Source organism: Heterocephalus glaber, unplaced genomic scaffold (genome assembly GCF_053883595.1).
Source record: "Heterocephalus glaber isolate CG9 unplaced genomic scaffold, H.glaber_assembly_v1.0 deba00001555, whole genome shotgun sequence".
NCBI lineage: Eukaryota > Metazoa > Chordata > Mammalia > Rodentia > Bathyergidae > Heterocephalus > Heterocephalus glaber.
In genome coordinates this window covers 1,892,779-1,905,008 of record NW_028258346.1, presented here as the reverse complement: position 1 = coordinate 1,905,008, position 12,230 = coordinate 1,892,779, and the positions used below count along the sequence as shown (strand labels likewise).

At 41.4% G+C, this 12,230-nt stretch overlaps 2 protein-coding genes and 1 long non-coding RNA gene across 13 annotated transcripts in view; 2 read left to right on the top strand and 1 right to left on the bottom strand.

The window, feature by feature from the left end:
- The window catches only part of Virma (vir like m6A methyltransferase associated), a 110,681-nt gene extending 110,145 nt beyond the window's left edge, over positions 1 to 536 (top strand). For all 6 annotated transcript variants that reach the window (XM_021262644.2, XM_004850114.4, XM_021262646.2 and 3 more), the window contains one exon: positions 197 to 536. In XM_021262644.2, the coding sequence (XP_021118303.1) occupies positions 197 to 351 (155 nt within the window). In that variant the 3' untranslated portion in view covers positions 352 to 536. The remainder of the gene's footprint in view (positions 1 to 196) is intronic.
- Positions 537 to 668: 132 nt separating this feature from the next.
- Positions 669 to 5,975, bottom strand: LOC110350325 (uncharacterized). The gene is made up of 3 exons (XR_002396805.2): positions 5,593 to 5,975; positions 3,629 to 3,684; positions 669 to 1,066 (listed from the first exon to the last, which is right to left on the bottom strand). It is a non-coding gene; the product is annotated as an uncharacterized LOC110350325 (long non-coding RNA).
- A 92-nt stretch (positions 5,976 to 6,067) lies between these two features.
- Positions 6,068 to 12,230, top strand: part of Rad54b (RAD54 homolog B) — a 94,970-nt gene continuing 88,807 nt past the window's right edge. For 3 of the 6 annotated variants that reach the window (XM_087190617.1, XM_087190616.1, XM_087190613.1), the window contains exons 1-2: positions 6,334 to 6,783; positions 8,483 to 8,633. In XM_087190617.1, coding sequence (XP_087046743.1) covers positions 6,782 to 6,783; positions 8,483 to 8,633 — 153 coding nt within the window. In that variant the 5' untranslated portion in view covers positions 6,334 to 6,781. Of the gene's footprint in view, positions 6,234 to 6,333; positions 6,784 to 8,482; positions 8,634 to 12,230 lie in introns of those variants that run through there. The other 3 variants (XM_021262649.2, XM_087190614.1, XM_087190615.1) reach the window with 3 other exon arrangements.

Genomic DNA, 12,230 nt, shown 5'->3' with positions numbered 1-12,230 from the left:
TATTATATTTAGTATATATCATATAGTTCACCTGCTTAAAATCACCAATTCAGTAATCTTTAGCAGATTCACTGAGCTTTTATATGAAATTTTAAAAAGCAAAGAGCAATTCCTGGTTCGAGAGCAGTGTTGTAGATTAGGATTTATGTAGTGTGAAAGGAGAGGATATGGAACTAAAAACTTCTGTGTCTTGCAGGCTATCGGCCAAGTCCTCGGGACCGAGCTTCTCGAGGTCGTGGGGGACTCGGGCCTTCCTGGGCCAGCGCCAATAGTGGCAGCGGAGGCTCCCGAGGAAAGTTCGTTAGTGGAGGCAGTGGCCGAGGTCGTCACGTCCGGTCCTTCACACGATAAACGCTCTTGGGGACATCCTAAGTGTATACAGACATTTCATGAGGAAATAAAAATACAACATCGAAGGACCAATTTAGACTTAGCTATTATCTGGGGACATCTGAGAGAATATTTTTATCTGAAGAAAGCAGATTTTGTTTGATACCTAACATGAGATTTCAATAAAAATCCAAACTTTGTATGTATGTTTGTATATACTTTTCCCTTTTCTATGACTATTTATTTAGAAAATTTCTAGGTAGAAAGAGAAAAACTAAATGATGTTTTTTGTATTTTTCTTGCTATACCACAGATATTCCCGATCTTTCTCAGCCCATGTTACCTGTTAGTGTCTCAGTAATTTTCCACAGCACATGTAGGCCAAAAGAAATACCTAGTATTTCTGTTTATTATACAGTTAGGTCCAAGCAACTTAAGGATTTACTTCATCACCACTAGTAACTGCAGACATTGTACAGTGTCTCAGACCTTGGAATTAGTTTCATTTCCTTCTTCACAATGCTGCTTTCACAGTGCTTTTTGTCAAACTGCTGAAAGTTTTGCAACAATACACTGTCATGAAAAGGAATACATTACCTAATATGGAAAATGTAAACTACCTCGAATTAGTTGTCTTTGTGGTGTCCAGCAGGTGTTGCTATGTTTCCTCAAAATTTTGATTGGTGATTCCTGTGTTATCTGTTAAGGTGCTCTGGTAACAGTTCGGTAACCGTAGCTGTACCAGAAGAAACAACACACTTCTTTATGTTAGAAATATAAACTTACTCTATGTTTCAGCTTTGGATCTACTTAATGTTATTTTATTATATACTTATTTAAAGCCTAAAATGAGACATCTCCTAATTCTGTAATTTTGAGAATTAGAAACATCTAATAAAAGCTGGACTGTATATTTAGAAATAAAGCTTATAACTTTGAGAAAGTAGCCATATTGTCCCCAGGGTATGTCTTAACACACTGAGCCTATATAACCGGCATAAAATACAGAGTACTCTTTAAAAATAAGTGTATGAGTCTTTTTTTTTTTTTTTCCTTGGTACCAGGGATCAAATTCGGGTCCTTGCACTTTCGAGGCAGGTGGCAGAACCACTGAGCTAAATCTCCAGCCCAAATGTATGAGTCTTATTCCATCTTTTTAGCACTGTGTCTTGGTGAATTCTTTGTGAGTGAAAAGAAAATCTCTGTTCATTAGAAAAACACCTTAATAATTTTAGCTCTAAAGATTCAGATGTGTAAGTGAAAAGTAATGGAAATCTTCGCAACTTGTGGCGTTGAAGAGCCTAGCGTCTTAGTTTGCTCAAGCTGCGATAGCAAAATACTGTAGACTGCATGGCCTAAGTAACAAGATTGTTTCACAATTCTGCAGGCTTGGAAGGCTGAGATCGGGGTGCCAGCACCAGTGGGTGCTCGTAAGGCCGCCTTGCTTTGTGCGCCCATGGCCTTTCCACAGTACATGTTTGAGGAAAGAGAAAGCTCTCATCTTTTCCTCACCAATCCCGAGTGCAGGAAAAGGCCTGGCTGGTCAGAACCAGTTACGTCCCAGGGCCCCCTCCTCTGGTATCACACTGGGGTGAGAGCTTCAACATAGGGATCTTGGGGAGCACAGACCGCCAGCCTGCCCAAAATAGCAAGATGACTTAAACCCCATTCAGTTATAAAACTCATAATCTTGTCTTCTGTAAAGAGATCTTTTTACTTATTAGGTTAATTATGTAAGGTAGAATTAGAAATTTGCCCCTAAGATCAGATACAAATAGTATAAAAATAGCTTCCTAGTTAACTTTCTTAAATGAGAACATATGACTGTAGATAAGTAATTTGATTTTTTTAAGCATTCAGCTGAACGTAATCTTTGAGAAACATGAGAGAACTGTTTGTGCCATTTAAATCTTAGATTAATACCCATAGTGCAGTTACCAGGCATGGTGGTTCAGCCTGTAATCCCAGCACTCGGGAGGCTGAGGCAGTAGGATTGCCACAAGTTTGAGGCCAGCCTGAACTACATAACAAGACTCTGTCTCAAAAAACAACCCCCCAACAATACAAAAATATATACCCATAGTGCAGGTCAGCAAAGATAATAGTTTATCAGTGTAGAGGCAAGTTAATGGCAGGCAAATTGAAAGTGACTTAAGTAACTAAAAGTCTATAAATCAGTAAGGAAGTAATCCATTTTGATCAACCCTTGTATGCATGTATTGCTCAGTATATAACAATCCAGGAAAGGAGGCTTAATCCTAATTTTACAGTTGGAGCAAACTAAAGAGTTTAAGCTAAATGTACAAACAGGATTTTTTTTTTTTTTTTTGAGTCAAGGTTTTGGTATGTAGTTTGTAGTTCAGGCTGGCCTTGAACTCACTAGCCCAGGCTGGCCTCAAATTTGCCATGATCCTCCTGCCTCAGGCTCCTGAAAGCTGGAATAACAGGCATGTGCTACCATGCCTGACTCCCATTAATTTCTAAATACCACACAAAAATTAATGGGAGGCAAGCTGGGGATTTAGCTCAGTGGTGCCTCGCCTTCCTGGGAACTGCAAGGTCCTGAGTTCAATCCCCAGTACAAAAACAAAAAACAAAAATTAATGGGAGGTGCAGAATACCTTTGAGAACAAAGCTTAATCTGTAGCACAAGGAGTTGATAGAGTGATTTGTGTTTATTTCCCAAGAAAAAAACTGAAATGCTTCATTTAAAAACTGCTGTTTAGGGCTGGGAATTTAGCTCAGTGGTTCTGCTCCCTGCCTCAGAAGCACAAGGACCCGAGTTTGATACCTGGTATCAAAAAAATAAAAAATAAAAACTGCTGTTGGGCTGGGGATTTAGCTCAAAATGGTTCCTTAGCCTTCCTCGAAAGTGCAAGGTCCCAAGTTTGATCCCCGGTACCAAAGAAAACAAAGCAAACAAAAAACTGCTGTTGCTTAGTTATCTATCTGTGTGTGAAGCATTAGCAAGTCTAGGTAGATTAGTTTTAGTCCTTTGTGTGAAAATTCCTGGAAAAGCCTGCAGGATGAGCATGTAGGAACTAGAGTATGTCTTGAGCATCTCTAGTGACCTTAGCTCAGCCCCAGCCTGTGAAATAGAAGGAAACTTGGAATCTAATGAAGGGAACAATCATGTAAAGAAGGTTTTTTAAAAGAAAAGTTACTGAGATCCTAAGTGGAAAAACATGGAACCATTCAGATTGTTTTTTTTAGAGGGGCCTTGCTATGCTGCCCAAGCTGGTGATCTGCAACACTCCTGGAGATTCATTAGTAATGCAAACTAAGGCCAGGGATTTACCTTAGTGGCACTGCGCCTGCCTGGCAAATGCAAAGTCGTGAGTTCGATGCCCAGTACTGCAAAAAGAAAGAAATGCAAATTATCAGCTCAGCCCAGGCCTTCAGAATCCAAAAGTCAGTAGATGGAGTTCAGTGAGACATGTTTGAGCAATCCTGGATTCTACACTTGATCTTAGCCAAGAGGCTGAGAAGTGTTGTAATCCTGGATTCTGATGCTGGTACTGTATGTGAAATGTAGGGTGGCAGTCTTCTACCTGGGAGCAATCCCCTAGTCCTGTTGGTTTTCATACAACTCTTTATTCAACACATTGGTTTTTCTCAGTATTGGAGATTGATCCCAGAACCTTAACATTGACTGCTTTCCCAGTCTTTTAAAAATTATTTTGAGACCAGTTCTTGCTAAGTTGCCAAGCAAAACTTGAACTTGCAATCTTTCCGCCTCAGCCTTCCAAAATGGTGGGATTACAGGCCTGTGCCACTGTGCTCAGCAAATATTTATTGGGTGTATTCTGTGAGACTGAAACTGTTTTAGAGACGTAGGAAACAAAGTAAAGATCCTGCTCCCACATAAATCACATTCTGAGAGGAATAGAAAGACAATAAACAAGTATATGAAAGTGAGTAGGAAGTGTGAAGAAAAATTATGAGGCAAGGTAGGGGGTAGAGTATGAGATGAGAGGAATGGTGAGCCAGATAAGGCCTCTTTTCAAGATGTTACACGAATAGTGATCTGGATGAAGATGGAGTAAACAGCCATGTTTTAGAATTTCTGGACTTCCCAAATGAGATTAGGTAGTCCTCAGACTCTGAGGGCTGCTTTGTTTCCTAGTCATCTTATTTCTTGCGTCCCAACCCAAAGAAAGGAGTAGTGTTGTTTCCCAGGGTACCCAACCTCAACAGGTCCTAGATTCCATCTCTTGTCACCCTAGCCCTAGGGATTGCCAAAAGCAGAACTCACAAAGAATCTCTTTAAGGATTGGTGAAAGTCTCCAGGGTAATAGCTCTTTAAGCATATATATATGTATATATATATTTATATATATTTTATATGTATATATGTATATATATGTATATATATTTATATATATTTTATATGTATATATGTATATATATATATTTTTTCCTTTTACTAGGTGCTGTCAGACAACCTCCCCCCACCCCCCCATCAAACTCAAGACCTTGTGCTTGCCAGACAGGTGTGGTGCCACTGAGCTACATCCCTGGTCCAAGGTGCTGACAGATGACACTTTTTTTTTTAGATTACACTTTTATTAAATGACTATACCTATTTACACTCATACCAGCAGCGTGGGAGTTCTCATTACTTCACATTTGCATTAAACATTTGATTTATTATTATTGTTATTTTTTGTGGTACTGGATTATCATCCCAGGGCCTTTGCACTGAGCTACATAGATCTCTAGCCCTTTTTTAAAAAAATTTGAGACAAGGTCTCGCTAAATTGCCCAGGCAGGGCTGGAATTTGCCATCCTCCTGTCTCAGCCTCCCAAAGTGTTGGGATTACAGGTGGGCGTCACCATGTCCGGCTGATTAAAAAAAAATGTATGTCAAACTTGGATAAAACTCAACTAGTGCCTTTTAATTACTCTCTCTCAGACGCTCCTTTTTTTTTTTTTGGTTTTGGTTTTTTGAGACTGGGTCTCGCTTTGTAGTTCAGGCTGGCCCTGAACTCACTATGTAGCCCAGTCTAGCCTGGAACTCTCGGCGATTCCTCCTGCCTCTGCCTCCCGAGTGCTGGGATTACAGGTTTGTGGCGCCGCCACGCCCGGCTGACACCATTGCCTTTCCTTTTTTTTTTTTTTTGGTACCGGGAATCTAACGCTGTCGTGTGTGCCAGGCAAGCACAGTGCCTCAGCTACATCCCCGGCCCGACACTCCTTTCTAATTGCACATTTCTCTAGGCCGGCCGACTGGCACTGGGAAGTGCTCAATAAATACTGTACCCATTAAACGATGTCACTTTCCTGCTTAAAACCATTTAATGATTTGCCAAGTCTCGAAGCGGTCCCCTCTTTCTGAATGTTCACCATTCATCTTTACATTCCGAGAATTTAACACAGGGCTTGGAAAATACCTTCCGGGCGACACTAAATCAATGTCTTGAACGAATGAATGAATGAATATCGTAGGACAATAAATACCTCTGCTACGCACACATTTCCATTATTGCACTTCCACACCACATCATAACTTATTTATTACAAGTCGGGGTAGGTTGTGAGATCTGTAGCCTCAGCATCTACATCGTTGTCCGCAGGCACCAAATCCATATTTTTGGAAATGAACTGTAAATCGTAATCCAATTTGGAAGCATTTAAAGGAAAGCAGACGGACTCAAGCGCAAGGATGCAGCGTCGTCCAATCAGATTGGACCGGCCGAGGCGCCGTAGCGGAGATGTACTGCGCACGCGCGGCGCCTCGTCCGCGATTGGCTGCGTGAAGGCGGGTGTCTTGAGCGCCCAGGGTGGTGAGGGACTGACCATAGGTTTGCGGTTTGTTTAGGTTGGCGAGCAGTGTCTGTCAGATTCTCGCAGGTGCGTCCCAGGAAGAGAAGGCTGGGGAGGCTGCGATAACCTGTAGGCTGGTGCGGGATAAAGCGGGGAATGGCGCCGGAGTGGGCTTCTGAGGGGGGAGGAGGGCAGTGGGAGCCGAGCTGTGAAGAGCGAGGATCGCCTTCGCGGTAGCAGGGCTGGCCCGGCGTGGGTGGTGAGAGCGGCGCCTGCGCGGAGAGGCCCGGGCGAACTCTTTCCCTGCACTGCGCTTTTTAAAAATTCTTCTCTGTGAAGCAGTTTCCCCAGGGCCCGAAGGGGTGACAGTGCAAACCATGTAAAAGAAGGATCGCTTTTCTTGGGGGCTTTTACCTAGAAACTGGTCAGTCCCCCCCTCCCCCCGACCTCCTTTATCCTCTTTCTAAAGCCTTTTATTAATTACCTCGTGGAAGATTTTGCAAGCTGGTGTAGCGGAGTCACAGAGTCAAAAGAGAATTTAAGGCATGAAGTGAAGTAATTACAGACTCACGTGGTTGGCAGTCAAAAGGCTGAAACATCCGGGCGTGGTGGCGCACGCCTGTAATCTCAGCACTGGGGAGGCTGAGGCAGGAGGATCGCTGAGTTCGAGGCCAGCTTGAACTACATGTGAGTCCCTCTCGGCACGCCCCCCCCCCCCCCAAATGCAGACACAGCAGCGGAGGTCTCTTGCTGGTGTTTGGTAGAGTTTTATTCTTGCATCCTTGAAATTGGATGGTTGTGCAACCCAAACGGACCCATAGATTCTGGTCATGAACTATATGTAGAACTACATTCTCTACCCCATCCCCACCCCAGTGCACCTTTATTGCTCCTACTTTCATAGGTCCTTATGTATTAAACATCCAACAATAATTACAATTATAGGTAATAAAATTACAGATAATATTCAGTGCTTATTATATGCCAAGACTTACTTAAGTGCTTTAAGTATTTAATGTTCCAAGCAGTCCTCTGTGTAAGTATGAATAAGGTTCTCCTTTTTGTAAGAGGAAATTAAGACACGAAGAGGTTAAGTAAACTACTCAAGATCACGTGCTTGGAAGTGTCAGTCTAGATTTATGTTTGGACATTTGCCTTCAAAAGTGTGTTCTTAATTACTAGGAGATGTTGCCTGTGCTTCCAGCTATTTGATGCATTGCTGTTGTCAGCCTGGACTGGCCATTTTCTTTGGGAGGACTGAGCAGATAGATGTTATAAGCATCATAGAACTGCCAAATAGCTTTATTCACAGAGCCTGGGAAAAGGATCCAACAGAACTAATTTAAAAAGCAATAAGTGCTGAAGTATTTTGGGTTTAATGTACTGATTCCTGAAGTTTACTTTGAAATTCTTCAAAAATGGGAAAAAGCATTTCCAACATTTTATAGGGGAAAGATTGTTCAAAGGGATAGAGGAAAAGAGGACTAGGTTAGCCTGTGGACCTCTGATACTGACTCACAGAGTTTTAATAATACATTATATGAAGAGTGCATATTCTTTTGTGTGAATGTACCATAGTTTAGTACTTTGTTAAGGACATAATTTCATTTTTTCCTACTGTTATACTAGCATGATTTTTTTTTTTCTGGTACTGGGGATCAAACCCAGAGGTGCTCTGCCAGTGAACTACATCCTCATCTTTTAAAATTATTTTATTTGTGACAGAATCTTGGTGCTGGGTGTGGTGGCACACACCTGTAATCCAAGCACTTGGGAGGCTGAGACAAGAGGATCAATGCAAGTTTGAGGCCAGCCTGGGCTAGTAGTGAGTTCAAGGCCACCCTAAACTGCATAGCGAGACTTTTGTCTCAAAAAAAAAAAAAAGAAAGAAAGAAAAAAATAGATTAAAGATATTGTGATTATAGTGTTATCAAAATCAATACAATATATGCTCAAGTTTAGACCATTAAATTTAAACCATGCATTCTTTCCAGTAGCCCTTTATTTTGAAAAATAAAATCTTATTATCTGTTGAACTTGTTTTCTAAGGTTTATTACAGGCTTATTTTCTTACCTTTTAAAATATATCATGGGTTGGCCAGGGATTTAGCTCAGTGGTTCTGCCGCCTGCCTTGCAAGTGCAGGGTCCTGAGTTTGATCCCCGGTACCAAAAAAAAACACCCTATAAAATATATCATGGGGGTTGGAGGTGTAGCGTAGTGTAAAGTACTTGTGTAGCAAGTGTGAGGTCCTGGGTGCAATCCTGTGCATGTGTGTATTCACACACACAGTGTAGTCGATGAAGTAGTTGTGGTGATGAGCTATTTGTACATTGGGGTAATTCTAATCAGACTCATGGAGGACCTGTGTTTGTGGTATTTTTCAGGTCAGTACTACGGAAGATGAGGCGATCTACAGCACCGAGTCAGTTGCATGGAAATTCCTCCAAAAAAGCAAAATTCATACCACCAGGAAGAAGTAATCCGAGTCTGAATGAAGAGATTACAAAACAGAGTCTAGATACAAAGTTAATAGAGGTAAAAAATAAAGGCATCATAAAACATCAGGATGAATTTTTTCTTTCTTTTTTTTTTTTTTTTTGGTACCGGGGATTGAACTCAGGACCTTGTGCTTGCGAGGCAGGTGGTGGAACCACTGAGCTAAATCCCTGGCCCCATAAGGATGAATTTTTAAAAGACAACATTTAAAGAGTTACCAATATTTACTGCCTATAGGAATTTTCAGTATCTCTGACAGTCTTCCAAAAACCTTGGAAGTGGAACAACATGCAGTTGAGTCTATAAAATAAACTCTTATTTGTTTTTATGGTGTGGGGATCAAATCTGGGCCTGTGCATCACGGGCAAACACTCTACAACTGAGCTACAACTTTTGGTTCATTCATCATTATAAATCAGCTCTTCGAGGGTGAGGGTGGGTGAGAGTGGAGATTCCTTTTTTTTTTTTTTTTTTTTTTTTGGTACCGGGGATCAAACTTGGGTCCTTGTGCTTGGGCAGCAGGCAGTGAAACCACTGAGCTAAATCCCCGGCCCAGGGTGGAGATTCTTATGAAGATAAATCATTCTAATCTGTAAAGTTACCACATAATAATGAAAAACTTTTGAGGTGATTTAAAGAGAAAACATTTATAAATATAAATAAATAATGATCTAACATATAAAAAGTGAACACTAAGCTGGTCATGGTGGTGCATGCCTGTAATCCCAGAGAGGCTGAGGCAGGAGGATCTCAAATTTGAGCTCAGGCTGGGCAACTTAGTGAGACCCCTGTCTCAAAATAAAAAATAAAAAGAGCTGGAATGTAGCTCATAGTGTGAAAGCCCTGGGTTCAATCTCCAGTACCACACAAACACACACACACACACACACACACACACACACACACACACACACGCACACACGGGAAGTAATGTCACCACCACCACATGCTCTTTGTTTCTAAGAAGGATCCTTTTGGTATTAGGTCTAAGACTGAAGGTCTTATGGATATAGAAAGAATATAAAATGGGCTATTCACCTTTTCTGGTACTCTATTTTTCACACAGGGATCAAATTCTGTTTGTATATGGGACTGATGATTGAACCTAGGGCTTTTGAACTGAACTACACATTCTAAGCCCTTTATTTATTTACGTTTTTTGGTATCAGGGATCGAACTCGGGTCCTTGCACTTGCACAGCAGGTGGTGAAACCACTGAGCTAAATTCCCGGCCCTTATTTTTTATTTTGAGGCAGGGTCTTGCTAAAAATATGGTGGCCTTGAATACTTCCTCCTATATTTTCTTTTAGAGTTCTTACATTTCAGTCTGATCCATTTCAAGTTACTTTTTTTTTTTTTTTTGTGCTGGGGATCGAACTCGGGACCTTACGCTTGCAAGGCAGGCGCCAGAACCACTGAGCTAAATCCCCGGGCCTCAAATTACTTTTCATGTATGGTAGGAAGTAGTGGTCCAATGTTGTTCTTTCACATGTGGAGAACCAGTTCTAGGATCATTTGTTGAAAAGACTGTTCTTGCTGGGGGTCGTGATGCATGCCTATAATCCCAGCACTTGGGAGGCTGAGGCAGGAGGGTTGAGGCCAGCCTGGGCCACGTAGCGAGTTTAAGGCCAGCCTGAACTACATAGTGAGACCCTGGCTCAAAACAATCAAAACAAATGCCCTAAAGTGCTTCCTTTTAGTTAAAAGATGAAAGTACATCTAGATATTTTGAAAGACAGATTATTACAGTATATTGTTACAATTTTTCTATTTTATTATTAGCTTATTGCTAACCTTTTATTGTGCCTAGTGTATAAGATGAGCTTTATCTTAAGTCTGTATATATAGGAAAAACATAGTATATTCAGGGTTCAGTACTATCTGCAGTTCCAGTAATCCACTGGATAAGGGTGCGGCTGTAATTTGTGTCCCCTAGAATTCATGTGTTGGACACTTAACACCTAATGTGACAGTGGTGAAGTGAGACCCTTAATAGGTGAGTGGGTCATGAAGGGCTTGTCCTCATGAGTATGTTAGTGCTGTTAGTGCTGCAGTGGGTTAGGTGTTGTGGGGGTGGGGTCCTGATAAATGGATGATTTTTTTGTTTGTTTGTGGTAGTGGGGATTGAACCCAGGGTCTTTGCACTGAGCTACATCCCTAGCACTTTAAAAATATTTTGCTTTGAGACAAGGTCTTACCACGTCACTGAGTTGCTTAGGCTGGGCTTGAATTTGTGATTCTCATGGTTCAGCTCCCAAAGTGCTAGAATTACCAGTGTGCGCCACCATGACTTGCTTAAATGGGTGATTTTTGACGCCTTTTCTTTCTGTTGCACATGCGCTGTCTTCCTGTTCTGCCTTCTACTGTGGGATGCCAGCAAGACAGACTTCTCCAGATGCAGGCCCTTCTAGCCTCCAGAACTGTCAGGAATAAATTTCTGTTGATTGTAAATTACCCACTCTGTGGTATTGTTTCTAGCAGCACAAAATTGACAAAGATATATTCATAAGTAAATGTCAGACAATCCAAATCAAGGGAAATTCAATAAAATAACTGATCTGAAATTTCAAGGCACAAAAGATAAATAAAAGAGGAGATTAAAAGAGACTAAAGAGGCTGGGGATTTAGCTCAGTGGTTCCACCGCCTGCCTCGAAAAGCACAAGGTCCCAAGTTCGATCATCAGTACAAAAAAAAAAAGAGACTAAAGAAACAGTCTGACAAACTACAAGTTGCCCCTACCTGGGCAACTTAGACTCAGTCTCAAAAACTAAATTTAAAAAGGGCCAATCTTACTTCGTCTTTATCATTCCAACTTCCTCCTCAGTCCCTTGCAGTCTGTCCCCAGAATCATTAGTATTTGTCTCTAACAGTACGAGCTCTTTTTTTTTTTTTGTACCAGGGATCGAATTCAGAACCTTGTGCTCGCCAGGCAGGCATGGTGCCACTGAGCTACAACCCTGGCCCCTATTACAAGCTCTTTAAAAAAAAAAAGCACTGTACTGGCATTACCATTATCACACCTGAGAAAAAATGATATTTTTAAGTGTTGATTTTAGCTAGCCCTGGTGGCACCTGTTGTAATCCCAGCTACTTGAGAGGCTGAAAAAGAATCTTAAGTTCAAGACCAGCCTGAGAAACTGAGACTCTGTTTTAAAGAAAAAAAAGGAGTGGAGCTGGGGGTGAGGGATGTAGCGTCGTGGTAGAATGCTTGCCCAGCCTGTGTGAGGCCCTGTGTCCAACCACCAAAACGAGAGGGGAAAAAGTGTAGATTTTAGTATTGAGAAATTTAACAAGAAAAGGAGAATTTGACTGCAAGAATGACATGTTTTGATTTGTTTAAAAACTCTTCTCAGGTGTTGTTTAAAATACACTGTAAGGGCCAGGGATTTAACTCAGTGGTGCCGCTGCCTGCCTCAAAAGCACAAGGTCCCGAGGTCGATCCCTGGTACCAAAAAGAAAAATACACTGTAATTGTAAGCATAATTTTCATTCTGTCATGTTTTTCAGCTTTGATAACATAATTAATTTTTTTTTGGTACCAGGGATCGAATTCGTGACCTTGCACTTGTGAGGCAGGCGCTGGAACCACAGAGCTAAATCCCCGGTCCTCATAATTTAGTTTTTAAAAGAAACAG